Consider the following 27,733-nt stretch of genomic DNA (forward strand, 5'->3'; position numbering starts at 1 on the left):
TCTGTAAATACAGCATTTATGTTTTCTGACTGAATCTCAAAATTAGTTGGGGCATTGGGAAAGAATTTAATTTGACTTTTGAGTGTAAACCAAGTATGTATTTCTTTGAAAAGATAAAACAAGAGGGCTGATCATCCTAAACATGAGTGTCTGCACAGATTGAAATTCCCCAGATGCCCAGGAACCCAGCCTTTGCACAGTCTCCAGCACCGACATTATCTGGAAAAGGGGAAATTTTTCAAAGAAAGAGCATTAAAAAATATATTATTGGAATTATTAGAATAATAACATATTTGCTTAAATAAAACTGACAACTTTTGGAAGTGCTGGTTGGCTCAATCCCAGTGATATTATGCCATTCTGTATCAATGGCATACCTGTGTGCCTTTATTTGCTTTATGAATAAGCACTTCAAATTTTTTTCTGGGCAGTAGATGTATAATAAACATGAACTCTTCTTTATCTACCTTCCACTACTCTGAGAAATTTCCTTTGTTGTGTTCATCATCAGCTGGCCCGACCTCTTTCACTCTGGCTGCTCTGCCATGTTTAGAAACTTTGTATAAAAATGACAGTAATATCTGCAGTGGCATATGTTACCCAGATGAATCAGGGTTTTTACTCCCTGTCTGTAAGTTCACTTTGCCTCCTCTTTCCTGCACCAATTCTATTCTAGATGCTGAGAGCATTTCTTAGTGACTTCCTTCTTATTATCTTCCAAAAGATGCTATTCTAAGGGCCCAGAAGACTTTTTACTACTTGAAATTCTTACATATGAAAGTAAACAAGAATCGAGTAGTTTTTCATTGGCACCCAGGAATCCTTTATTCCATCCTCTCTTTTCATTTGTCAGCTTCTTCACTAGATTATATGTTCCTTGGAGACAGTTTAATTCATTTCTGTATTGCTAACATTTAGCACAATTTACACACATGGCATGTAATGAATTCCCAAAACAAACTGAACTGAGTACTGTTTCCATTTACTTGCATTTCACATGGCACTCAGCAGAGCACCTGGCACATAGTAGCTTTCAGAAAATATTTGGTGAATGAATGATTTATTGGTACTCACGTGTGTTTTCAACCACTTCCCCTTTATACAAGGGGATATGTTTGCAGAGTTTCTCAATGGGTGACCCAAGCAGGAACCAATCGATGTCTTTGATCAGAGACTCCAGAGGGTTGTACTTGACCCAGGTGTATTTGTTGGAGAATATGTTGTCCAGAGCCTAGATCAGTATAACAGAAAACAACATAAAATAAATTGACCAAAATTGGTGTACCTTATTCTAAATTGTGATGATTTTTCTGTTTCAGATTATTAAACAGAAAGAAGTTAGGGATCTCAAGGCATCATCTCTTTTTGAGCACTCTATCAGTGAAGTAGCCTCATTAGTAATTACCAGTGTTATTTTACCTCTGGTGGCAATGAAGCCCAAAGAAGGTAAGTCCCATGTCAAAGGTGGCACCTATAAGAAGTTGTGGAGGGAGACTTAAACCTTGGGTCTCTAGCTGAAGTGCAGTGTTTGTATATGTTCACTATACTGTATTATTTCTTTGCATCTTTGTGTCATTGAATATTAGAACTTCTCTTATTATTCTTCCAATCATCATTTCTCATAGCCCTGCTCTGAGAAGATAAGCTGATCAGTCCTTGCTATGTCACTGGAATTTATTATAAGTTCTTGTATTTAGGACTATGTGGTGGAAATCAAGCTGAGATTTGCTCCTGCTCTTAAAAAATAATAAAATAAAAGTTAAAACACTTTAATAACTTTAATATAAAGTTGAGTATCATATTTATGGTAAGGCATGATAGTATGATCTTCTCCCTCACTCTCTTCATTTCTCCATAAATACCAGTATTGCCTGGCTTAAGAATAGAGAATACTCAAGAGTGCCCCAGAGTTACCTGTTTCTCATAGCTGTATCGTTGAAGATTGTTCAGAGGAGGGGTGTTCTGAAGGTCCATCTTCAGGATAAAGCAGGCTCCTCGGGAGAGCACCCTGGATGCAATGTAGCCCTGAGGCAGCAAGAGTACAGTTACTGATCCTCCCCAGTTCCCTGAATCTGAACTTGGTGAAGATGATGTCTGAACCTTGGAAGAAAGACTTGAATATATGATGGGATTGCTTTCCAACCTGCAATCAACTTTATCCACTTGACTTATTTTACATAACATTTTCATTTTTCTTCTTGTCATTTCTACCCCTTTGAAATTTGTGCAAACCCATGACTGTATTCTGCTTTTCATGTTATGGAACCAGGGTCTGCAGTTTGAGGTTTGAAAGATTGAGAAGAAGCACTTCTCTGTCTCTTTCCATTATATTATTATTATTATTATTATTATTATTATTATTATTATTATTTGAGACTGACTCTCACTCTGTTGCCCAGGCTGGAGTGCAGTGGTGCAATCTCAGTTCACTGAAGCCTCCACCTCCCTGGTTCAAGCGACTCTCCTGCCTCAGCCTCCAGAGTAGCTGGGACTACAGGTGTGCACCACCACACCCAGCTAATTTTGTGTGTTTAGTAGAGATGGAGTTTCACCATGTTAGCCAGGCTGGTCTCGAACTCCTGATCTCAAGTGATCCACCCACCTTGGGCTCCCAAAGTGCTGAGATTACAGGCGTAAGCTACTGCATCTGGCCTCTTTCCATTAATTTTATTCTGCTTCCTCCCCAATTTGGGATAAATAGAATGTTCTTTAGAACTGTGCTGTCCAATATCATAGTTTTTAGCTGTATGCCACTATCTAAATTTAAATTCAAATTAGATAAAATTTAAAATGAACTTCTTCCGTTACACATTTTGAGTACTCAATAACCACAAGGGCTGGTGCCTTCCCTATTGGAAACACAAATCTAGAACACTCCCAGCACTGCAGAAAGTTCTATTAGACAGTGCTGCTTTAGAAACTCTCATAAGCATACCCACACCCACACTCATGCACCCCCACACACATGTCTCATCTATCCTCTCCTCATTTACCATCTTTTCTTCCTGTCCAGTTTTCTTCATCCCTTGTCCACCTCAAACCCAAGCTGGCTGGATAGAGATGGGTTGGAATAAGGTGGGATTGAAAGAGCAATGGAGGGTGAAGACCCTGGGGCCAGAAGGGACCTAAGGCCACTGAGTCTTCACCTGGAGTGAAAATTGTCTCTAGAGAGTTCCAAATAATGATATACCCTAGAAAGCTATATCTAATAGAAATCTTTCTGGTTCCTATTTTTCAATTCTCACAAATTGTCCGTTCCTAAAATTCAAAAATAGACAGAGGCTGAGCCTGGTGATAATGGAAGAAGCTTAAAGCAAGTCCTCACTACTCTATTTTTTTAAAAGACAGCTTTGGGATTTCCATGACAGTTGCTTAAAAACAATTTCAGTGCCACTTCCTTTTAAACCACATCTTCTAATGACTCTATACTTTCAAATGTGCCATTGAACTGCCAACACCAATGGAAAAGAGGAATGTGAAGACATTTCTAGAAGAAAAGGGACAGAGAGCATGTTCAAAAGTCTAGTGAGATGAGCTGGAACCTACTTATATCCGTAGTGCGTATTTCGGAACCTGGGTAGAAGCAGGTTCACAATTGGTTGGTGGAACAAATAGAAAACAAATGAATAAATAAATGGTGAAGGATAAGTTTTCAGAGCAGGTTTCTGTGACTTATTGTTAATGCCAGTATCTAACACTTGAAAATAGTTTAGTGCTTTTAGATAGCAAACTTTCTTTCTTACAGAAAAAGTACGATTTATTGCCTATCCTATGTACATAATTAAATGTGTACAGTTGCTCTGGATTTCTGCTATGTTGTGATTGCTTTTTGATTGTTCTTTTTATTATCTTTTTATTTATTTATTTATTTTTGAGACAGGATCTCGTTCTGTCACCCAGGCTGGAGTGCAGTGGTGCAATCTCAGCTCACTGCAGCCTTAACTTCCTGGGCTCCAGCAATCTTCCCACCTCAGCCTCCCGAGTAGGTGGGACCACAGGCATGCACTATCACACCCAGCTAATTTTTGTATTTTTGGTAGAGATCAGATCTCGCCATATTGCCCAGGCCAGTCTCCAACTCCTGGGCTCAAGAGATTCTCCTGCCTCAGACTCCCAAAGTGCTGGGATTACGGGCATGAGCCACTGTGCCCGACCAAGTGTTCTTTTTCTGCATGATGTTCTGTGTTAGAAGCACTATTCGTTCATTTATTCACTCAACAAATGTGTTTGAGTGTCTGCATGCCGGGCTTTGCTTTGAACTTTGGTTACTCTTCTCTGTATTTTCTGAGCCTGTAGTGGGATAATAGCATCACTCTTTCAATTTCTACCTGAAAAGGTCAAGCAAATGCCTGTGTTTCCTGTCATATGTTTTTCTTCAAAATGGTTTTGTTTTTTAACCAATTGCTTGATTATTTAAAGAGAAAAGTGAAAGTGAGGAATTCTTAAAGAATTACAAGGTTAAATCTAAGAATTCAAGTATGTATGATGCCAGATAGATAGATAGATAGATAGATAGATAGATAGATCTCTCTGCTCTTTAGAAAACTAGTCCTGAAGAATATGAAAATTCATTTGCTGCTTACATGTTTATAGTCAAAAATTGTGGTAGAAGAGCATGATCCTGCATGGATGTTGACGATGGCGGTATTTTTTTCATTGTCAATTGTCACTGTCTCCTGAACATTGTCACCATTGCTCCTTGGGCTGATGATGTTAAAAACCTAGATTGAAAAGAAAGACAAAATGTTTTTCCATAAATCTTATACATTTGAAAGGCAACTCTTTCAACAAAATTAAGCCTCTGCCTGCTATGAACAAGGGATTAAAAACTAAAACTCTCCACTGGGGTCCCAATCCAAAAGCTTGTGATGCCATAAGAATGCAAAGCTTTTCCTTAGAGTTTACTATATTATATATGGGAGAAGCAGTGATATCACAGGAGAAATGAGACTGACTAAATTTTAAAGCAATGGCTTACATTTGCGAAGGTATTGTGGTTGGAAAGGAATAGCCAAGCTCATTGTGTCCATTATTGGTTATTTCTGAGATTCCATCCCAAATAAGGTATATGGCCTCTCTACCATCTTTCAGGCTCTCTTGTACCTTCCTTTTCCTCTCCCAACATCTCTAAGAGATAAAGCCCATAGGGAACCAACTCACCTCATATCCACGAGATTGCATCCCAAAGCTGGTCAGCACCACCAGAAATGCCACCTGAAAAACAGACCCACCACATCCATTCTCTATAGGGTAGTCATCGAGGGTGGGGACAGGAGAGAACACTGGACAGGAAAGGCACAGATATCTCAGAAAATGTACACCTAGAGACAGTGAGAGCACTCCCTTTCCAAAGTGTGAAGCACACACATTCACTCATTTGACAGGCATTTATTGAGTTCATTCTATTTGCCAGGCACATGGTTCTACATTTGCCACCTAATTCCAAACTCTTTCTAGCATTATCACCATCTAGATAATAGGAGAAACTTGGGACAAGTGAGCAGTGAAGGACTCATTTTACTATGGAAATACCCTGGTATGAGTCCCACTGGCTTTGGATAACAGTGGTCAAATTGTGTCCTCTTGTAAAAGAACAAAACAAAACAAAACACCAAAAACAAAAACTTTAATCCCTTAAGACTGAGAGGGTAATACAGATTTAAAATGAATCATGGGTAATAAAGACACAACAGGTTCCTAAGGGAAACTATGAAAATAGAATGCTTGAGAGCACAATTAACTTTTGAGGCTGACATCAAGGAAAACCCCCATATTCTCCTACAACCCACGCCTTAGTGATACTATCATACAAGTGCTGGGCCCACAGGTCGTGAGCTGACATTGAGGCAGTTCTGATATTTTGCTGTAGTTCTGTAGGAGTCTGCTCCAACATGCTAACCCAGGTTTTGTGCCCTCTCTTCTGAACATCAGTGAACTGTACTGTCACTGAAAACTACATCAGTACAGAGTTGACTGTGCTGTCATTGAAAACTACTGATGAAAGGAGTCTTGGGGGAGGGGGATATTTTTAAGAACTGTCAATGGGACTTTCCTACTTCCCTTTCCATCCCACCCTTAATATTTCTCTTCTGGGGACTGGGAGTAGAGCATCTAACAGAGACCTGTGTGCAGATATTCAACCTTCCATAGGGATACATCTTCTCTTACCACAGACCAGCTCTAGCAACATATGATACTCCTGTATATTCTATTTAATGAGTCTAAAACAGTGGTTTGAACAAGTAGTTGAAGGGCTAAACCACTTTAATGGTATGATTAGAGAGAGCTTGGGGAGTGTCCTCTGCCCCCAAATGATCTCCCATCCAACACTGTGGTTAATACACCATGGTTATATAATAATTTTGTGCTTCAGGGTTAGGTCTCAATTTGGAAAATCAAGACAGCCCTGAGAGAGGGAGCTCTTTAAGCTGACAATCTTTAACACTTTAGAAAGAAGTACTTAACATTTTGCTTTCCCCCTTAGCAGCTGAATGAGAATAAAGGACAGAGACTGGGGGAGCGAGATCCATTCTAGGTCGGAACATACCCCACTGTCCATGGGGCACTGCAGTGTGGAACTATGGAGGCTGGGATCAGATGGAGGAGTGGAGTGGCCATAGAAGGAATGTTTTGTCCCAAGGGAGAATTTAGTCATAACAGGAGGCCATTGAAGACACTCTGGCTGCTTAAGTTTGCCATGATAGTGCCTGCAAGTGGGGATTAAGATGGATAAATTACATTCTAAATCCCACATTTATGGGCTTGGGAAAATCACAGTCCTCTGACTCTCAGTCTCCTTATCTGTAAAATGGGGAGAATACTACTCAGCTCATAGGGTTGTTGCAACGAATAGATGAAATTATTCACGTGAAATGCTTAGTCTAAGGCTTAGTATGCATTTGAGAAATAAGAGGTACTATTATTACTACTACTGATATTATTTTTAAATTACAACTTTTCTCTTAGATAGCAAATGTAGTTGTTTTAAATAGCCCAAATTCCCTATGAAGCTCATAATAAAGGATTATTATCAAACATCCTCCAAATCAAAATTATCTAGAGATTTCTTTGTATTTTTGCATTTTCTTTTAAGTAAACATCTCAAAACAGGCAAAGGACAAAAAAAGTCAGACTTATTCAACACTATTTCTGCCAAAGGTATCATTAATTCAATCACAGAAGCTTAGAAGCATGCACAGTATCTGTCTAAGACTCCCAAAATCCATGGCGTATTAGATACGAGCATTGTCTGCAAGCAGTCACTACAGCAGTGTCAAGAAGCAGAAACAAATACTCACAAGGATTTTCATTTTGCCTGGGGGAGGAAGGTGCTGGAGTAAGTAAAGCTGTCCCATGCAGGTTCTATCCTTTATATGGGCTTGAAGATGTGGATATCTCTTTTTCAAATGATCACTTTGGAAAAGACCATGTCTATATCTCTGGCACACCCCAGCAAACTCCTTTATCAGAATTGAGATCCAATCACATACCTGATATCAATGAAGTTCATTAGTCAGTCATGAAAATTCACCACTTGGTCACTCTGTAAATATTCCCTGCTATCTGTACTATGCTGCACTTGAGATTTTAATTTCCACCCTTTAAAAATATTGCATGATGCTTGTTCTATGCATACATTTTGTAGGTCTATAAGGACAAATTCCTAACATCTCCTCCTAAAGGAAGGGTGCTTCCTTAAGGTCTGAGTTGGGCTCCAACTCGATGTCTTTTCACCACTGTTCTGCTGGCTGAATTCTTCCACAGAGGGAACGGATATGAGACTGGGTGCCAAGACAGTGGCTGGGGAGGTCTGCTTGGAGAACGAACAGTCTAGGATCTAGGACTTTCTTCATTCTTCCCTTTAGATTTGGTGTCAATTTCCAGAAATTCATGAGGAACAAGACCCAGAAGGCATTCTCCCCCATTATCAGGGTTAACCAAATTTTTACATTAAGCTTCGCCCAAAACTGTACGTTAGAGAGGTCTAGTTATTTTGCAGAATGTTGAGAAATTCTCAGATTGAAAAAAAACAGGAGAAAATAAAGTTTAATTTGTGTAATTTTTTAAACATGACAACTAGAAATGGCTAGTTCATGTCAGGGTATAATCATGAACCCAGGAAGGGAAATTTAAAAACAAAACAAACAACAACAACAAACAGTAAATTGTGACTGGGCGCAGTGGCTCATGCCTGTAATCCCCGCAATTTGGGAGACCAAGCTGGGCAGATCACCTGAGGTCAGAAGTTTGAGACCAGCCTGGACCACATGGTGAAACCCCGTCTCTACTGAAAATACAAAAAAATTAGCCAGGCGTGATGGTGCCTGCCTGTAGTCCCAGCTACTCGGGAGGCAGAGGCAGGAGAATTGCTTGAACCCGGGAGGCAGAGGTTGCAGTGAGCCAAGATCATGCCACTGCACTCCAGCCTGGGTGACAGAGCAAGATTCCATCTCAAAACAAAAACAAAAAATCCAGTAAAATGCAAAATGTAAAATATTGAGAATCACCACCGTAAGCAAAGAGATAACATAAATAATGGCCTTGTTCTGCAGCTGAAACAACTTCCTAACTAGCAGCTTTAAACAAAACTGGGGCTCTCAAAAAGTAGACATCTGGGCAAGTTAAGGGCCACCTAGTTCACTGGAATCCCTCTACCCTGGCTGTTCAGTGGGGGTGGATGTAAAACACACAGTTTTATTAAATCTTTCTGAGATAGCAGTTGCAGAAAGGATTACAGTTTTGTAATGCACCTGCAAATTTTCTCTCATATCTGGCTTCAGAGACTCAGAAAAGCAAACCAGCAACGCCCGTAGACATTAGGCTAATGAAAGTATTACATGCTATCCTCTACCATGTCCCCTTCCTGTCCTCAGGAGTTCTGGGTCTATAGTCTAATAATGATCATTGCTAGCATTTGTAGAGCACTCAATATGTTTCAACACTTTCCAAACACTTTGGATATATTGATTCATCTGATTCTCATATCAACCCTAGAAGTTACCTTCTATCCTGTTCCATTTTACAGATAGGAAAACCAAGGTGCAGGGAAGTTAAGTAACTCTCTGGGATCACACAACTTTGAAAGGCAGGGATTGGGATCTGAGCCCAGTTTAACTCCAGAGTCCACACTCTTAACTCTGAAAATGATACAGCCTCTCTGATTAGTTGCTGAGTCACTGTAACTCCTTGCCTTGCTGAGACAGGAGCATTAGCAAGGAGGCTTCTGCTTCCAGGATACTCCCTGACTGAAAGATAGACTTGGAAATTGTCAGGCCTACCCACAACTCAGAAGTGAAAACTAAAATGAGAAGTGGTGCTTGTAAACGTTGTTATGAATGCAATTCCTGTCTTCACTCCCAGCTCCCCGCTGAGGGAGTGAAATTGCTGACCTGGAAGGGCCTGGTGCTGACCGTGCCCACCTTTGGATATCCTGACTCAGTGCGTCTGAGAAGGGGTGTGGGCATGTGGACTTCTAAACTTCCGTGGGTTATTCAGATGGAACGCTGTTTCAAGTCCCATCTAAACCTCTTACAAGGAAACTAAGAGCCAAACAGGTTAAGGAATTTGCCTAGGATCATAACTCATACTAGTTAGTATATAGTTTCTGGTAAAGATAACTCTCCCTCAGGCCTTCTGGCATTCAGTCCAATATTCTTTAGTTGGTAAAGCACCAAAAGGTTTAAAGTAATACTTCAATGAATGAAGGTATTCATGTTCATTTGTCCACTCTTTTGAAAAAATTATTATTATACTTTAAGTTCTGGGATACATGTGCAGAACATGCAGGTTTGTTACACAGGTATACACGTGCCATGATGGTTTGTTGCACCCATCAACCCGCCATCTACATTAGGTATTTCTCCTAATGCTGTCCCTCCCCTTGTCCCCCAGTCCCCGACAGGCTCCGGTGTGTAATGTTCCCCTCCCTGTGTCCATGTGTTCTCATTGTTCAACTCCCACTTATGAGTGAGAACTTGCGGTGTTTGGTTTTCTGTTCTTGTGTTAGTTTGCTGAGAATTATGGTTTCCAGCTTCATCCATGTCCCTACAAAGGACATGAACTCATCCTTTTTAATGGCTGCATAGTATTCCATTGTATATACGTACCACATTTTCTTTATCCAGTCTTTCACAATAGCAAAGACTCGGAACCAACCCAAACGCCCATTTATTCACTCTTCTATATGGGCCATTGCTTTGCTAATACAAACGGTGCTGACACAGATGTTTTTGTACATGTTCAAAAGTGTCCTGTAGTGTATGGCTTGCTTGGGCCACAGGAGTATGCAGAGTCAACTATTTGCTAGTTCATATCCTTTCCCCTTTTTCTAATTCTTGTCCATTTTTTATTGCTATGTAGGAGTTCTTTTCATATTCTGAATAAGAATTCTCTAATAATCTCCTAGTCTATGTAGCTCATCATTTAGCTTTGTTTATGGTGTCCTTTGCTATACAGAAGTTTTATTTACATTTTGATGTTGTTGAAATGAGCAATATTTCCTTCTCTAATTTGTGCTTTTTAGTCTTGCTTAAGAAATGCTTCCAAGGTCTTCAATGTATTTTCCGACATTTTCTTAAAATCTTGCATCTTACATTTAATTTTACTGCTATGTTTTAATATAGTATTAGGTTGCAATCTAATTTTTTTCTTCATTTGGGTATCCAGTTGTCCCAGCATCCATTATTGAATAATTCAGGTTGTTTTCACTAATTTATAATGTCATATAGTTTCCACGTATGTGTTAGTCTATTTATTGTCTATTCTATCATTCTATTTGTCCATCCAAATGACAAATGCCTCGCAGTCTTAATTTCACTGTCTTTATAAGTAAGTTTTAATATCTGGCAGAGCAAACCTTCCAGCCTTGCTATTTTTAAACACTGTCTTGGCTATTTTTGTGAATTTTCTGTATTGCTTAGTTGTTTTTCATTTCATTGATTTCTACCTTTATTAGTTTTTTTTTAAATTTTCACTTCCTTCAGAATTATTCTGTTGTTATTTATGTAACTTCTTGAGGTGAAAGCCACCCATTTCTATTAAATCTCTTGCTATTTTTTAAAGCATAGCATTCAGCAATAAATATTTACCTCTAAGTACTTTTTATTTGCATCTCACAACTATTTTGATCAGTTCTTAATATTTCTTAATTTCCATTGTGATTTTCTCTTTAATCCACAAGTTGTCGAGAATATTTTTCAGTTTCTTGAGTAAAGATGGTTCTCCTTTCTGTCGCTCTTTCTTCACCTTTTCCTCTCTTTTCCCTCTCTTTCTCTTTCATCATCTATAAACATTCCAATGTTTGAAATAAATGTATATTTTATATCATCAGATTGCATTTAAAATGGATATTTCCCTTAGATCAAGCTTGTTAATTTTACTTTTCAAATATTCTATGTTATTCCTGATTTTTTATCTACCAGATCTAACTAATTCTTCTAGAGGCATGTTAAAAACCTTTCTTAGGACTGTACTTTTGTCTGTTTCTATGTCTTGTTTTTGAGTTTTTGTTTGATGACATTCACAACAACGCCCTTTGGAATATGCAAATTCATCTTCAGTGTATCGTACTGGAGAACTGTCTTTCATTCTTATGTAATATGCCCCACTGTGCCTCTATTTATGTTCATTTCTTTTCACCTTTGGTTTGCCTTTTTAGGACTATCTGGGTAGTAGACTTCTTTGTTCATTTTATTTTTAACTTTTCTGTGTGGCATTACCTTAGATGTTTCTCTAGCTTATAGTATTTTACTAAGTTTTATTTATTCTACAGTCTGAAAAACCCTTTTAATATGTGAATGTCATCGTTTCCTATATTGTGATTACTAATACAATTTAGACTTTTTTCTAGTCTTATTTTATTGTACACTTATTGCTCTCTTTCTTAGCATTCATTCCTATATTTTTTGCCTTCTTTGTACTGATAAAGATTGCATAGTCTCCTTTTTCCCTTATCTTTCTGAAATACGTATTTTTTTTTTATTATTTAGGGCTTCCTTTGAAATTTTAACAAATATACTTAATTATCCATATTCCTTCAAATCCAAAAATCATCCTATGTTTTGTTCTTCCCCAAAGACACAGAAACTCAGTACTTTTATGAGCATGCTTTCTATCCCAAGAGTGCTATAATTATGTAGTTTTATTTTCACCTCTAAAAAAATCACACAGGCCAGGAGCAGTGGCTAATGCCTATAATCCCAGCACTTTGGAAGGCTGAAACCAGCAGATCACTTGAGGTCAGGAGTTCGAGACCAGCCTGGCCAACATGGTGAAACCACGTCTCTACTAAAATACAAAAATTAGCTGAGCATGCTAGTGCATGCCTGTAATCCCAGCTACTTGGGAGGCTGAGGCTGGAGAATCGCTTGAACCAGGAAGGCGGAGTTTGTAGTGAGCTGAGATCGCGCCACTGCACTTCAGCCTGGGCAACAGAGTGAGACTGTCACAAAAAAATACACACACACACACACACACACACACACAAACAAACAAACAAACACCTCAAAATAGTTAAGTGTACCATCAATGGATAATTACATTTACTAAGACATTTTATCAATCTTATGCTAATTATTTCTTATAGCTCGAATACTCTATTTTCTTTTCGCTTAAATACATCTCTTAATAGTTCTTTTATTGGAAGCTTATTGTTGCTAAATTCTTTTGTTTTTCTATGTTCAAATAAGTATTTATTTTCCTCTCACTTTTGGATAGTAGTTACAGGTTGACAGTTATTTTCTTTGTAGCATTGTGAAGATATTACTAGACTGCCTTCTGGCACTTACTGTTGCTTCCGTGAAACCTGCTCCCAGTGTAATGGAATGTTTCTAGTTTGTTTTTTTCACAGTAATATGCTGTTTTATTTCAGCCTGTTTTATTTACTAATTTTACTCTTCCTTATATACGTAATACCTTTGTTTATGTCTTTAAGTATCGTAGACATCTTTACAGATGTCTTTTTCTCACTATTGTACTGTTCAAACCAAACAGTAAAATCTACTCTCACTATTGATTTGGTTAGTTGCCTTTCTTGACAATTAGACCCATTTAGATCCATTATAACTATTAGTTTTTAAATTACAAAATTTAAATCCTCTGTTTTTACAATATTTATCTGAAGCACACTCATGCTCTCTGTCTCTCTCTCTCTCCCTCCTTCTGCAACTCTGTTCTTATTTTCCAGGCAGCATATACTATATCAAGCTCACCATGTCTAAAATAAAAATTGTTGCACTCCTTTCCCAAAGCTATTCTTTTTTCTGAACATTGTTATTTCTGTTGACAATTTATCAGGTCTTTGGGCTACCCTTGAGTCATCCTTGAGTCTTCTGTCAGTTTTCCTCTGTAATGCCTCTCTCATTTATATCTTTTTTTTCCAATCCATCAGCCCAAGCTCTATTGCACATTCTTATTACTGCACAGTGTCCCTATCACAATGACCTTCATTAGTCAGAATATTGGCACTAACTACTCCAACAAACAATGCCTAAATCTCAGTGCTTTCACAAAATAAACTTCTATTTCTCACTCACATAAAGTCCAAAGCAGATGATGCTTATGGTGGGTAACTCTCCTCCATGGAATGCTTTGTGGATTCTAGCTTCCTTCTTATGTGGCTGCCATCTTCCCACATGACTTCGTGTTTTTCCTGGCATCACTCAGCTGGCAGATGGAGGTTCAGACTGACAACATGGAGAAGTCACACCTGCTTTTAAATTTTGCTTAAAGCTGACGAGTTGATGGGTGCAGCACAGCAACATGGCACAAGTATACATATGTAACAAACCTGCACGTTATGCACATGTACCCTATAACTTAAAGTATAATAATAATAAAAAATAAAAAAATAAAATAAATAAAAATGAAAAAGCAATTAATGATCTTTTGCATTTCATGCAGTTAGGCTTATATGTCTTTTTCATATGATTTATTTCAATAGTTTTAGGCTTTGAAAATCCTTTTCATTGCCAAAATCAGATTAAAGTTTACCTATATTTTCTTCCAGTTTTTTATGGATTTCATATCATATATATTATTTACATTTATTTTTAAAATTAATTTGGAATTAATTTTTGTTTATGGTAGGATCTATTATGCATCAGCTTTTCCCACATAACTAAACCCTCATCCCAAGGCTATTTAAAGCAGAGTCTTTTTCCTGCCAATAGTAGTTTTTGAGCCCTTGCTTGGGGTATGGCAGAAAATGGCATGGTAATGAATTAAAATACTTCTAATGTATGAGGGAGACAATGAGTAGTATCTTCAACTTACATATAGTTTTAATAAATCCACAAAAAAATAGTTGACACATAGAATTTTTTTTTTCTTTTTGAGACAGAGTCTTGCTCTGTTGCCAAGGTTGGAGTGCAGTGGCAAGATCTCGGCTCACCACAACCTCCACCTCCTGGGTTGAAGCCATTCACCTGCCTAAGCCTCCCAAGTAGCTGGGACTGCAGGCACGCGCCACCACACCTGGCTAATTTTTGTATTTTTAGTAGAGATGGGGTTTTACCAGGTTGACCTGGCTGGTCTCTAACTCCTGACCTCAGGTGATCCACCCACCTTGGCCTCCCAAAGTGCTAGGATTATAGGCCTGAGCCACCGCACCTGGCCAGGTGTTTTTTTTGTTTTGTTTTGTTTTGTTTTAATGGGCGAATGACCTGATTAGAAGGAGAGGAGCAATCATAGGAGGTGGTAAAGAGTTGAGGCCTCAGAAACATCCTACCTGGATTTGAATTCCAAGTTCCCTAACTTCTCACTGTGTGCCTCAGCAACCTCATTGGGAAAGAAAGAACAAAATGCCTCCTCAAAGCATCAATGTGAACATTGAAAAGTTCACATACATAAAATATTTAGAATAATTGCTCACATAGAGTAAGCTCTCAATAAACTTATCTAATAATATTATCAATATTTATTACAAGTAAAACATACCAAACCTCATAAATGATTAGGGAATTATACATTTAACCAGCAGTATTAAATTAAAATGGAACTAACACATCTAAAAAATCCCCAATTATTATTTTTTAATCACTTCTAAATAAGGCATGGCCTAAACAGGAAGTCACAGGGAAATTTAAAAAATATTTTTAATTCAGTGGAAGTGAAAATACAATATATGAATATTTATGAGATGCAGCTTAAGTAGTACTTACAGAGAAATTTATAGCATTAAATACTTAGAAAAAGGAAAGATCTCAAATAAATTATCGAGGCATCTACCTTAAATTTGAAAATAAATATCAAATTAAACCTAAATCAAGCACAAAGCAAGAAGTAATAAAGATAAGAGCAGGAATCAACGAAATTTAAAATAGAAAAACAAAAGTAAATCAATGAAAAACACCAATGTCTTATTTAAATGATCAATCAAATTGGTAAATCTCTAACCAGACCGTTCAAGAAAAAAAAAAAAGAAGACATGCGCTATTCATATCAACATTAAAAAGGGGACATCAATACTGATCTTAAGCCCATTAAAAGAATAACAAGGAAATATTACAAACAATTTTATATCCACAAATTCAACAACTTAGATGAAATGGAAAACTTCTTGCAAGACACAAACACCAGATTACTCAAGAAGAAATAAATAACCTGAATGGCCTTATATCAATGAAAGAAATTGAATTTGTAGTTAGAAACCTTTCCCCAGAGGAAGCTCCAGGCCCAGGTGACTTTACAGGTGAACTCTACCAAACATTTAAGGAAGAAATAATCTGAATTCTATACAAATTATTCTAGAAAATACCAGAGGAGAGCATACTTCCCAACTCATTCTATGAGGCCAATATTACTTTGACACCAAAAATAAACAAAAATAATATAAAAAAAGAAATTACAGATTAGTATTCCTCCTGAAAAAAATAAAAAATATTAGTATATCGAATACAGCAGTGTATAAAAATAATAATACATAACGCAAGTGAAGTTTTTCCTGGGACTGTAAGGTTTGTCTAACATTTGAAAATCAATCAATACACAGCAGGTTATCAAATAACATTGTTTAGTTCAAAGTGTTTCATTATAATGCTGATGAGAAAAAAATCGATTTCCAGCCAAGGTCACTCACTGTCTGTGTGGAGTTTGCATGTCCTCCCCATGCCGTGTGGGTTTTTTCCAGGCACTCCAGTTTCCTCCCACATCCCAGACATGTGCCCATTCAGTGACTAGGCATGTCTACATGGTCCCAACATGAGTGAGGGTGAGTGTGTGTGTGAGTGTGCCCTGCAATGGGATGACATCCTGTCTACAGTGGGTTCCTACCTTATGCTCTGAGCTTCCAGGATAGGCTCCAGATGCCTACCACCCTGAACCAGAATAGAGGCTGGAAAATGAAGGAATGAATACAAATGTTTGTCAAATAAAAAGTCATAAAGTATATGCCAGTCATATAAATGCATATCAATAAGCAGTGCATTATGCTGAGTGACACTCTTGTCACCTATACACAACAGTAAGCACAATCCAACTCCTACCAAGACTAACATAAAACCTCATGCAAAATGCCTATTCATCTCAGTTTCTATCACCCAATAGGTTGTATCCAACTTTCAATAAAAAATAACAAGTCATAACCAAAACAATTTAAAAACTGTCTGAAGAGACAAAGCAAGCAACAGAACCAGACTCATATATGGCAGGATGTTGAAATTATCAAATAGGAAATTTAAAAATAACTATGACTACAATGCTAAGAGCACTAATGGAAAAAGTAGACTACATGCAAGAGCGGATGGGTAATGTAAGCAGAGAGATGGCAACTCCAAGAAAGAATCAAAAGGAAAAAACATAAATCAAAAACACTGGAACAGAAATGAACAATGCCTTTGATGAGGACATTGATAGATTGGACATGCAAGATGAAAGAGTAAGTGAACTGGAAGGCATGCCAGTAGAAACTTCTCAAATTGAAATACAAAGAGAAGACAAAATTTAAAAAATGAACAGTTATTTAAGAATTATGGAACATTTTGTAAAGGTGTAAAATATGTATAACTGAAACACCAGAAGGGAAATAAAGAGAAAAAAGAGCAGAAGAAATCACTGAACTAATAATGGCCAAGAACATTCCAAATACAATGACAGACACCAAACCACAGATCCAGGAAGTTTAATGAAACTAAGCAGAATAAATACCAAAGAAATCTACACCTGGGCATATCATATTCAAACTGAAAAAAAAAAAAAAAAAGAAAACCCAAAGACAAAAAAGGAATCTTGGAAGAAGCCTGGAGGAAAAAAAAAAACAACAAAAAACACCATACCCATAAAGGCAAAAGGATAAAATTACACTGGATGTCTCTCAGAAATCATGCAAGCACAAAGACATTAGAGTGAGATATTTAAAGTGGTAAAAGAAAAAAATCACTGATTGAGAATTATACATTCAGCAAAAATTATCCTTAAAAAAATGAAGGAGAAACAAAGACTTTCTTAGACAAGCAAAAAGTGAAGAAATGTATCATCAGCAAACCAGCCCTCGAAGGAAATATCAAAAGAAGTTTTTCAGGCAGAAGGAAAAGGATATAGGTCAGAAATTCAGATCTGCATAAAGAAAAAAAAGCATCCAAGGAGAAATACATGAAGGGAAAATAAAATCTTTCATTTTTACTATTCTTAATTGATCAATATTTATTCAAAGTAATAATAGTAACTGTATTTTGAGATTATAGCAAATGAATAAGTAAAATGAATGGCAGCATGTTATAAAGGATAGGAGGGAGGAACTGGAAGTACTCTGTTGAAAGGTACCTGTCCTTCCCATGAAGCAGTAGACTGATTTTTGAAAGTAGATCTAGATTAGTTGTGAATGCACATTGTAAAATCAGCAATCACTAAGAAACTTCTTAAAAGGTATAACTGATATGCTAACAGAGGAGAGAAAATTGAATCATATAAAATCCTCAGCTAAAACCAGAGAAGACAAAAAAGAGAGGAAGAAAAACAGAAACAAAAAACAAATGGAATGAACAGAGAAATTATAGCCATGATAGATATTAATCCAACTATATCAAGAATCATTTTAGATGTGAATAATCTAAATACATCAAGTAAAAGACAGAAAGTGGCAGAGTTAATCTGGCTCATGCCTGTAATCCCAGCACTGTGGGAGACTGAGGCGGGTGGATCACCTGAGGTCAGGAGTTCGAGACCAGACTGACCAACATGGAGAAACCCTGTCTCTACTAAAAATACAAAATTAGCTGGGCGTGGCGGCACATGCCTGTAATCCCAGCTACTCGGGAGGCTGAGGCAGGAGAATCGCTTGAACCCAGGAGGCAGAGGTTGCAGTGAACCAAGATCGTGCCATTGCACTCCAGCCTGGGCAACAAGAGCAAAACTCCATCTCAAAAGTAATAATAATAAAACAAAAAATAACACCGAACTATATGTTGTCTATAAGAAATTCACTTTAAATATAAAGACACAGAGAGGTTAAAAGTAAATGAGTGAAGAAAATACACCATCTAACACTAATCAAAAGAAAACTGAAGCACCTATATTGATTTTAGACAAAGTGAACTTCAAAATAGAGAGAATTATCAGGGATAAAGAGAGGCATCACATAATTATAAAGGATTTAGTTCTCCCAGAATATATAACAATCCTTAACGGGTATCAACCTAACACCAGAGTATCAAAATATGTGAGATGAAAACTAATAGAGCTGGGAAATCTTTGTACCTCCCAACCAATTTTGCTATGAACCTAAAATGGCTCTAAAATGAAAGTCTATGTTTTAAAAACTGATAAAACTGCAAAGAGAAATGGACAAAACACTGTTATAGCTGGAGACTTCAATACCCCTCTTCCAAGCACTAATAAGTCAAGTAGGCAGAAAAGCAGTAAGGGTATTGTTAAACTAAACAGTTTCACCAATAAATTGTATCTAATCAACATTTATAGAATACTTCATTGAATAATGGCAGAATAGACATTTTTCTCAAGCTTCCATGGAACATTCACCGAGATAGACCACATACTGGGCCACAGGACCCACATTAACAAATTTAAAAGAATATAAATCATACAAAGTGTGTTCTCAGATCACGATGAATTTACATTACAAATCAATAACAGGAAGATAATTGAAAAATCCCCCCAAATTTGAAGACTAAACAGCACGTTTCTAAATAACACATGAATCAAAGAAGTCACAAGATAAGTTTTGTTAAAATATGATAAAAAGTTAACAGTGATTATTTCTGCATAGTAGGATGATATGTGTCAATTATTCTTTGATTATTTTTATGTTTTCTACAATTTCTTTTGAGTTACTTTTATGCTCAGAAAAGAATTTTAGATGGTTTTTTAAAATAGATATTTAAAAGAATTTAAAGGCTATAGTTATCCTTTGTGAATCAATTTGACAATAGCTGAGGTATCATTTTGATTGACTCAGATTAAAATAAATAGAAATAACAGAAAAACAGCATGTTTGAGAACTAACAAAAATAATTTGGTTTGGAGTTTATTTTATTTTGAAATACGATTATTAAATACATCTAATGTACACAACAAATAAAGCCTGAAGCTCAGTAGGGTTGGACCTGTTTTTCCATCTCATATGGGTGGCTCAAGTATTTAGAATAAAGGAGGTCACACAGGAAGAATGCAAAGGATGAAAAAAAGAAGACCAAGGATGGACTCCAACGCCAACATTGAAGGGAAAGATGAAAGAGAAGAAAGCAAATGTTGAGATGGTAGAAGGAGCAGTTGAAGTACAAATGGCAGAAAGGGATGTCACAGAAGTAAAGAAATGAGAGAATTTTTTAAAATAAGGGAATTGCAGGATCAAAAAGTACAAAGAAGTTAGATGAGTACTGAAAAGACAGCAGCATGTCAGCAATTTTGAAGTTAGGCTCTTTGTCTTCCTCACTTTGGTCTCACCAATACTGGAGCCCAGTTGCAGTGGGTTGAGCCATGATGGTAGGTGGGGAAGTAGAATCAGAAAACGTATGTGATTTTTTTAAGGGATGTAAAGAGGAGGGGAGATATAAGGTCTCCATTTGTGAGGAAAGTAGACTTAAGGGAAAGTTTTTATGTTTTGCTTTATTTTGTTAGTATTGAGACAATTTGGCCATACAAATCAAAAAGAAGCAGCAAATCATAAAGGAAGAGACTGAAGTTTGAGAAAAAAGACAGCTATTTGATGGAGGAAGATGAAAATCAGAGATAGAAATGTTGGTCTTAGAAATGACATATTAAGAACGTATTCCTCCAAGATGAGAGGGAATGAAGTTTGGGTGAAGACAAAATGGAGGATGGAGGGATGACAGTTCAAGAAGCCTGATACCTTTGAGTTTCTGCATGTAATAGGCTATTAGGTTGAAAATCGGAGTGACAGAGAGGACTTGGATAATCTGGCAAGGATTTGAACAGTCACTGGAGGGAAGAGGGAAGAAGCTGGCGACAGGTCATGAAAAGCTGAGTTCCACTGATGACAGGTCCAATAAGAATCAGTTTTAAGTTTAAATTATTTTCTATATTGGCTCCCACCCAAGAAGAGAGAAGGGGGTTTTCTGGGAAATTGGCCTCTTCTAGATTTGAGAAAAGTGGTGAACATTAGTACAACCTTTTTTGTATCAGAATTTCATTTGAGGGCAGGAAGTGTGCTGGACACAAGTAGTGTGAGTTCTGTCTCAAGAAACTCACAGCCCAGCACTTTGGGAGGCCAAGGTGGGTGAATCATCTGAGGTCAGGAGTTCGAGACCAGCCTGGCCAACATGGGGAAACCCTGTCTCTACTAAAAATACAAAAAAAAATAGCCAGGCATTGTGGCGAGCACCTGTTATCCCAGATACTCAGGAGGCTGAGGCAGGAGAATCGCTTAAACCCGGGAAGTGGAGGTTGCAGTGAGCCAAGATTGCACCATTGCACTCCAGCCTGGGCAACAAAAGTGAAACTCTGTTGAAAGAAAGAAAGAGAGAAAGAAAGAGAGAGAGAGAGTGAGAGAGAGAGAGAAGAAGAAAAGGAAGGAAGGAAGGAAGGGAAGAAGGGAAGGAAGGGAAGGAAGGGAAGGCTGAAATTCATGAAGGAAGGGAAGGAAAACTAAGGAACAATAAAGGAATGGGAAGGAAGGAAGGAAGGAAGGAAGGAAGGAAGGAAGGAAGGAAGGAAGGAAGGAAGGAAGGAAGGAAGGAGGACTCACAGCCTAATAGATATCCAGAGATTCCATCATATATCATCTCTATATACATTCTATTTCAAGGTGAGTCATGAAATTCTAAATAATAAAGTATATTTACATTTCTAAAAAGTATATACTTATTTATATACTTGCCTTTCTATGTGCCTGATGGTCCTTTATGAAAAAGCTAAATCAAATTGAAAGGTGTGTCAATTATGAAAAAGTTAAGTAACTATGTTTTTAGGGAAACACCCATGGCCACTACCTAAAATATTAATTTACTGGGAGGAGCTCAAGGCTATTTAAACGTGTGGGTGTGGAAAAGAGAAAAGAACCTTCAGACATGCAGGGAAGTATTGGGCCAAAGAGAAAGGGAAGTTTCGAGTGGCAACTGGTGACGATTAAATTCCTGTAATATCTTGATCTCAGTATGTAGTAAATTGTAGGTTTTTGATAAGTTAGGTAATCCTGAGTCAATTTTTTCTCTATCTAACTGTGATTAAATGAGATATTTAGCAACCCCAAAAGCAAATCTGAGAGTGTTAAGAATGCCATAAGACAGTCTCCTCACAACTACTGAACCTCCTGTTCACACCACCTGACTCTGCTGCTCCTCTAGGCTGGAGTGGCCTGACCCCCTCTCTCTCTCTGTCTGTGTCAGTCTATCCCACAGGACTCAGCCAAGGCCTGTCTGCTGCATGAAGCCTCTGTAACCACTCCAGCTAAGAGATGGCACATTCTTTTAAATGTCTGTCTCTACCGCTCATTTGGCATAAAGGAAAGAACACAGGCTCCAGGGTTATGTGAATTCATCACTCCATTCTTACCCGCCATGTAACCTTGGACAGGTCAAAGCCTCTCAAAACTTCACCCTCTTCCCATCTTGCTTTGGTGCGTCTATACTATGTGTGTGTGTTGCCTCCCATCAGGACTAGCTATGCAATTTGCAATGCCCAGTGCAAAATGAAAATGTGGGACCCCTTGTTCAGATAGCAGGGAAAAAAAGCTTTTTCCTTTCATCCATAGGTTCTCTCTTTCTCTCAACTTGTGACAGTGTTTTTGATGTGCTATTTATTGTCACACACTCCCTTGGGCATAGGGATTTTTACAACATAAGTGACTCCTGCAACTCAGCATCTGGGTGTATGTGTCTGACCTTAACGCTTCCTGTACCTGTAGCCATGTACTACCAGTAGAGAGAAGTAGAAGAGTGGTGATCAAGAGCCCATCCAGAGAGGTGGGCATGCAGGACCACGTGTGAACCAAGGCTCCAAGCAGGAAGAATGCAAAGGATGAAAGAAATGCTCCGTTGTCCTATTCGCTCCACTTAGAAAACACAAATTCAAAAATAAGAGTATTAGGATTTTCAAGGTGGCAACTGCAAAGCACTAAACCCAAGTGTGGGGCTCTCTTCCAAGTGTGGGCCCTCTGCAACTGCACTAGTCACACATCTACAAAGCCAGTCCTACCTCTCATATAGATTTCAGGATCTTGGAGTGTGAACATAGTTTGTTTTACATCTTTAAATCTTCTGTAGCACTTGTGCTTAATTGGGGCATGGCATTAGCTGCAGCATGCCTATTGCTATTAATGGGCTATTTTTCAATATGAGAAAATGAGTGGGGGATATTAGGCCCAGTGACCCATTTCTGAGCAAGCAAATGATAGAACTTTCCTGGCCTGGATGAGAGGTTTTTATTGAAATCCAGTGGGACCTCTGAAGGAAAAGCACACTCCAGAATGAATCCTGATGGATGCATTTTATTAAGCATTTCCAGGAATTACAGACTAAGAATGTAGGTAGGGAGAGAGCATAATTGAATAAACATGGAAACTCAAAATTCCCTGAGGCACCCCTGAGGATCCAATGTCACCATCTGAAGATGTGTTCTTTCAGAAGTGAAAAGATTGCATATGTGTGTATTATGTTCTATGTAAGACGCAGAAAAGGAAACCAGCTCTGACCGGTCAGCCTACAGAAAGCTCGAGGATTCACAAAACTGTGCTTCATTGTTCACTGGCCTTAGGGCAAGGCCTTTACTTTGGCCTCTTCTGCCAAGGAAGCCGCGGTGTGGCGGCCCATGGTCCTCGCAAGGCCCTGGCACTAGGCACTGCTCTGCCAGCACTAGCACTTTGGTTCCAACCATTTGGGATCTTATTCTCATCTTTTAATGAGCAGTTTAGTCATTTCCCGGCCTCACTGCTGTTATTTAATGAACACACCACCAGTATGAGTGCTTTCACACCATTATTTCTAAACCGCTTCCATATGAACACTGAACAAAGTGTAGTGTTATTTATTTCTGGATTAGCCAGGAGGTAATTATAAAGCAACATGTTGCGATCACTTTGTGATTTCTATTCCTTATATGGGCATATTTTCTTTAAATCTTTTTCAGAACAGAAGTGTTTAACCAGGCTTGATTGTCCTTAACGATGATAAAAATGAAGTTATTGGTCAATATGGTCTTTACTCCTACTTTCATATATTTTATACACATGATGCAATTACTCAGGAGATCTTCTTTTAGCAAGATTTTTCCAAACCCCATTTATATCACTCTATCACTCAAGGTAACAACTAATCTTAGGCATAATATATCACTGCCTGCCTCTGAGGGGATCCAGAAGGTTTGGCAAATGCAATTGAACAGACATACAAGCAGCCCCAGAAAGCCAGAGTTATATGTATTTTGGAAGGCAATGGTCCCAGAGGAAACAACAAAAATATCTGTTCAGTAATGCAAAGTGCTCCCTCCACTCTGCTGTAATTCGAAAAGAATTTCTCCCCTATACAAAAATAATTATGTATTAAGTTTGGATTTTCTGGAACTTGAAGCTTCTCTAGCAATAACTATTAAAATGTTATTTTACATGTTTCTATCGCTATTTTTCAGATGTGTCATTCCTAGCCATAAGTACATATGGAGCCTTTACTAAGGGTGTGTCACTACTGCAAGCACCAAGGCTGTAGTCACCGGAACCATCATAAGAGTCTTAGCTACGGGCTGGGAAATCAAGACCAGGGAGGGGCAGAAATTTCTCCACAGTGAAGTGTATTCAGACCTCATAATGAACCACTTGACTTGGAACCATCAAAAGGACCATCAGACTGGTGTGCAGTTTGCTCAGAAAGACAAGAGTAAAGGCAAGGAGACTGAAATAGAGTCTCTGCATGAAGGCACTTTCACACTTAAACAAATAAATTATCATTTGCAGGCAAATGGACTAAGGCCAGTTGAGTCCTAACTATCAGAAAATGGAGCAAGAATGAAAAGGAAGCCAAGGTTACTAAAGGCTTCATAGGTATTAATGACCACTAGGACAGCCCATTAACAGGTCTGTACAGAGACGGAATCTTGAATAAGAATCTTCAATGATTAAAATGTGCCGTACAGGCAAACATTCCCTTCCACTCAGAGAACAAGAAGGAATGTGAAAAGTCTGATTTCTGTGGGAAAGCACTTTGGTTCCAACCATTTGGGATCTGATTGACATCTTTTAATGAGCAGTTTAGTCCTTTGCAAGCCTCCCTCCAGTTGCACACAGGAGCATATTGCACATGGGATGTATCCCATCTGCTCCACACGGAGGGAGTTTCCACTGAGCACAACACAACAGGGTGTGGAGTGGAATGAAGCCTTGGGTGTGTGTGCATTGTGAGATAAAATGACGATAGGGGCTTGTTTCTTGGCATGGCCCAGTGTCAATCTCTGTAGGCAGGGCAGGCTCTATTTACCCATGGGCTGGTTTGTTCCACACTAACCCCAAGCCACAGAGGGACTCCCTCAATGTGTCACCACAGCCAGTATAGGGCAGCCCTTCTCAGGCTGGCACCAAAACCAGAAATGACTAAATATAACACACTTTTTATCCTGTAGCTTAACATCTCCTTTACTCAAGTCAAATTTTTATAAGAAGCCTACTGAGCACCATATATTTGTCTGCATATTTTAGATTCTATGGAGGTGACCACAACCATTGGTATGTTCTGTCTTACTGGGAAGACATTCTTCTTCATGGGAAGAATGAAACACAAAACACAGTTCTCAGGTCTAAAGTCTTGCTCATGCTTCATTAGGACTTTCGGCCTTGGATGAGACCAGGATTGAGGTGAGGGTTTACCCCCACCTCGACTCCCACACTCCCTCTCCCTCAACCTCCCACACCATACAAAGTACAGAAAAAGAGGTTCTTCTGGTTGTAGAGACATTGAAGTAACAATATTGTATAAAGGAGGAATTTCTTCTCTTTTACCCACAGGAAACCTAAGGTCTAAAGAAAAAAATAAATGACTCATTGAAAGATGGGAAAATAGAATCTAGGTCTCCTGGCTTCTAGCTTCATCCAGTAGCTCTCCAAATGAATTTTCAAATCCAGGGTGCATCCTCAGAGGAAGCACAATTATTTCAGTAAGGCAGGGGGTGCCCAGAGTTGTTATTAGATGTTAGGACAAATAAATAAGAGAAAAAGGGAAAGCAATCAGGTTCTGTAGACAACTAAGATGAGAAGAATCTGGATGAAACATAGATTTTTTTCCCCTATAAATTTCTTAGCCCATTTGATGTGTGAACATGAATTGTCAGTCTCTGAGGGGCGCATTATTGGACCCTGAACTCTACCTATGTATCTACGTATGTGTATGTATCTATGTATGTGTATATATGTATATATGTATGTATCTATGTATCTATCTATCTATCCATCTGTCTGTCTCTCTGCCATGGAACATCTTCCAGGCCAGCATTTCACAGGTCCACTGCAGAACTTCAGGCCCTTGTCCTTGGTATGACATGCAAAATGTGTGCTTGGCACTGCACCTGTGTACCAAGATGACTACCAGTGGCTGAGTTTAAACGTAGAGACCATGCTGCCTACTCATTGACTTCTCAGTGACATGAAGTTTCCTAAAGCAGATGAAGGCCTCGTCACACATGTCTGCCCCTTACCCCGGGCTTATTACCTTATGTGGATAAAGAGCGAGTTTAAAAGAAATCAGTGGACACATTTAAAAATATCAGTAATATCTCACTGCAGCTGTTCTAATCCATTCCTACCAACATTTTTGAAGAGATGTTGATAGCAAATCAAGCTTTATAACCATGTGATTCCATCTTTTGGTTTCAATCCATGCACAGCAGGAACATTGTGGGCACGAAGTTTCCAAAGGGAAAATTTATAGATTGGTAGTTAATGAAATACAGTTTTCCTCTTTGGTAAATTTAATTTACTAGCTTCACTATATAGGAAAAAGCAGGAAAAAAATTAAAACCAACTCACCTCCAAAACTGTTTTGAGCTTTTACTTGTCTGCCCAATTGACAGTTTCTACTCTCTGCTTTTGATGAAAATATTTTTTATTATTTTAATGTAACTTCTGAAAACTAAATTATCTAGAAACAAATAAAAAGATATTTCTTTTATAGTTCCCAGAAGAAAAAAACAAACACTAGGTAAGTTCTATCTAGCAGGTGGGGGAGATGTGATGGAGACAGTGATATTTGAGCTGAGCCTTGAACAATGAACAGGAGTCTACCGAGAGAGGCTAGGGGATGGCCCTCCACGATAAAACAACAATACGTACAAAGGCATGGAGGCATACACATCTTGACTTTTCCGGGAATGGTGGGAGTGCTGGTGAAGCTAGAATATAGGTACATAGCATAAAGTGGCAGACGGGAAGCCTTTGGAAATCTTATTACAAAGGACCCTGGATGCCATTCCAATGACTTTGAACTTTCTGTAGGCTGCCAGTGAAATTTCCAAGCATGATAGAGTCATGTCTATCTATGCACTTCAGAAAGACAACCTCAGGGTTAATGAAGAAAATGCATTGGAATATAAGAAACTGATGACCAGAGTGATCAATTGCATGACTGTTGTGAAAGTCCAGGTGAGGGGAGCTGTGGGCACGGTCAGAGTTGAGAGGCATTTCAGAGATAAAATGACAGTAGCTAACTGGATGTGAGGCTGAGAAAAAGGGCTGTACCAGATACATGGTGCTATCATTAAGTGAGCTCAACATTGCAGAAAAGGGATAGGTTTGGTGGGAGTTGCTCACAGAACATGTTTAGCCTAAGCAAAACCATAGCCATGGGCTCAGATAAAAGTTAAGAAGAGGAAACCATTCCTATATTCCTATAGGAGCTGCTATCTGGAAGGCCTAGTATACCCACAGCTTTTTGACTGTGATTTTGTTTGATTTTAGGGACTATTCTTTTTCTGAATCTGAGCAATGTTAACGTGTAAAATACTCACACCCACAGCTTCAGTTGGGTGAGAAGTTATCATAAATTATATTGAGTTTGTTGTGATACCTTCAGCTTCAACAAGTGATGAGTCAGGTCAACTCCACGTGAAAGTTCCTTGCTAAGCATACAGATATTCTGAAAGGTTTCCTGGTACACTGGGTCATGGCACAGATAGGAGAAATTGAGGATGATAAGTCTTTGACCCCACCTGGTAACACCTAGTTTGAGTCAACCTGGTTGAGTACAAATATGAGAAGTCTTCTCACTCAGGTCCATGCTTGCCTGCTCCTCTGTCCACTGCTTTCGTGAAGACAAGATGAAGTTCACAGTGAGTAGATTTTTCCTTT

At 38.4% G+C, this 27,733-nt stretch overlaps 2 protein-coding genes across 2 annotated transcripts in view; one reads left to right on the top strand and one right to left on the bottom strand.

Moving 5' to 3' along the window:
• Positions 1 to 23,283, bottom strand: GKN2 (gastrokine 2). The gene is made up of 6 exons (XM_021924539.2): positions 23,178 to 23,283; positions 5,161 to 5,372; positions 4,584 to 4,721; positions 1,915 to 2,025; positions 1,075 to 1,231; positions 1 to 219 (listed from the first exon to the last, which is right to left on the bottom strand). The coding sequence occupies exons 1-6, from the start codon at positions 23,281 to 23,283 to the stop codon at positions 137 to 139; spliced, it is 807 nt and encodes a 268-aa protein (XP_021780231.1). The 3' UTR covers positions 1 to 136.
• The window catches only part of GKN1 (gastrokine 1), a 12,937-nt gene continuing 6,408 nt past the window's right edge, over positions 21,205 to 27,733 (top strand). Inside the window, exon 1 of the mRNA XM_003908757.4 lies at positions 21,205 to 27,714. Coding sequence (XP_003908806.1) covers positions 27,661 to 27,714 — 54 coding nt within the window. The 5' untranslated portion in view covers positions 21,205 to 27,660. The remainder of the gene's footprint in view (positions 27,715 to 27,733) is intronic.

This window comes from Papio anubis, chromosome 14 (genome assembly GCF_008728515.1).
Source record: "Papio anubis isolate 15944 chromosome 14, Panubis1.0, whole genome shotgun sequence".
NCBI lineage: Eukaryota > Metazoa > Chordata > Mammalia > Primates > Cercopithecidae > Papio > Papio anubis.

Excerpts from the sequence above, each read along its gene's own strand:
- GKN2 (XM_021924539.2), bottom strand. The coding sequence starts at position 23,283 with ATGGTTGGAACCAAAGTGCTAGTGCTGGCAGAGCAGTGCCTAGTGCCA. Across the intron at positions 5,373-23,177 it reads CCTTGGCAGAAGAGGCCAAA|TGAATGTGTGTGCTTCACAC; the intron begins GTAAAGGCCTTG and ends CTGTCAAATGAG. Across the intron at positions 1,232-1,914 it reads GATACAGCTATGAGAAACAG|GCTCTGGACAACATATTCTC; the intron begins GTAACTCTGGGG and ends ATACTGATCTAG.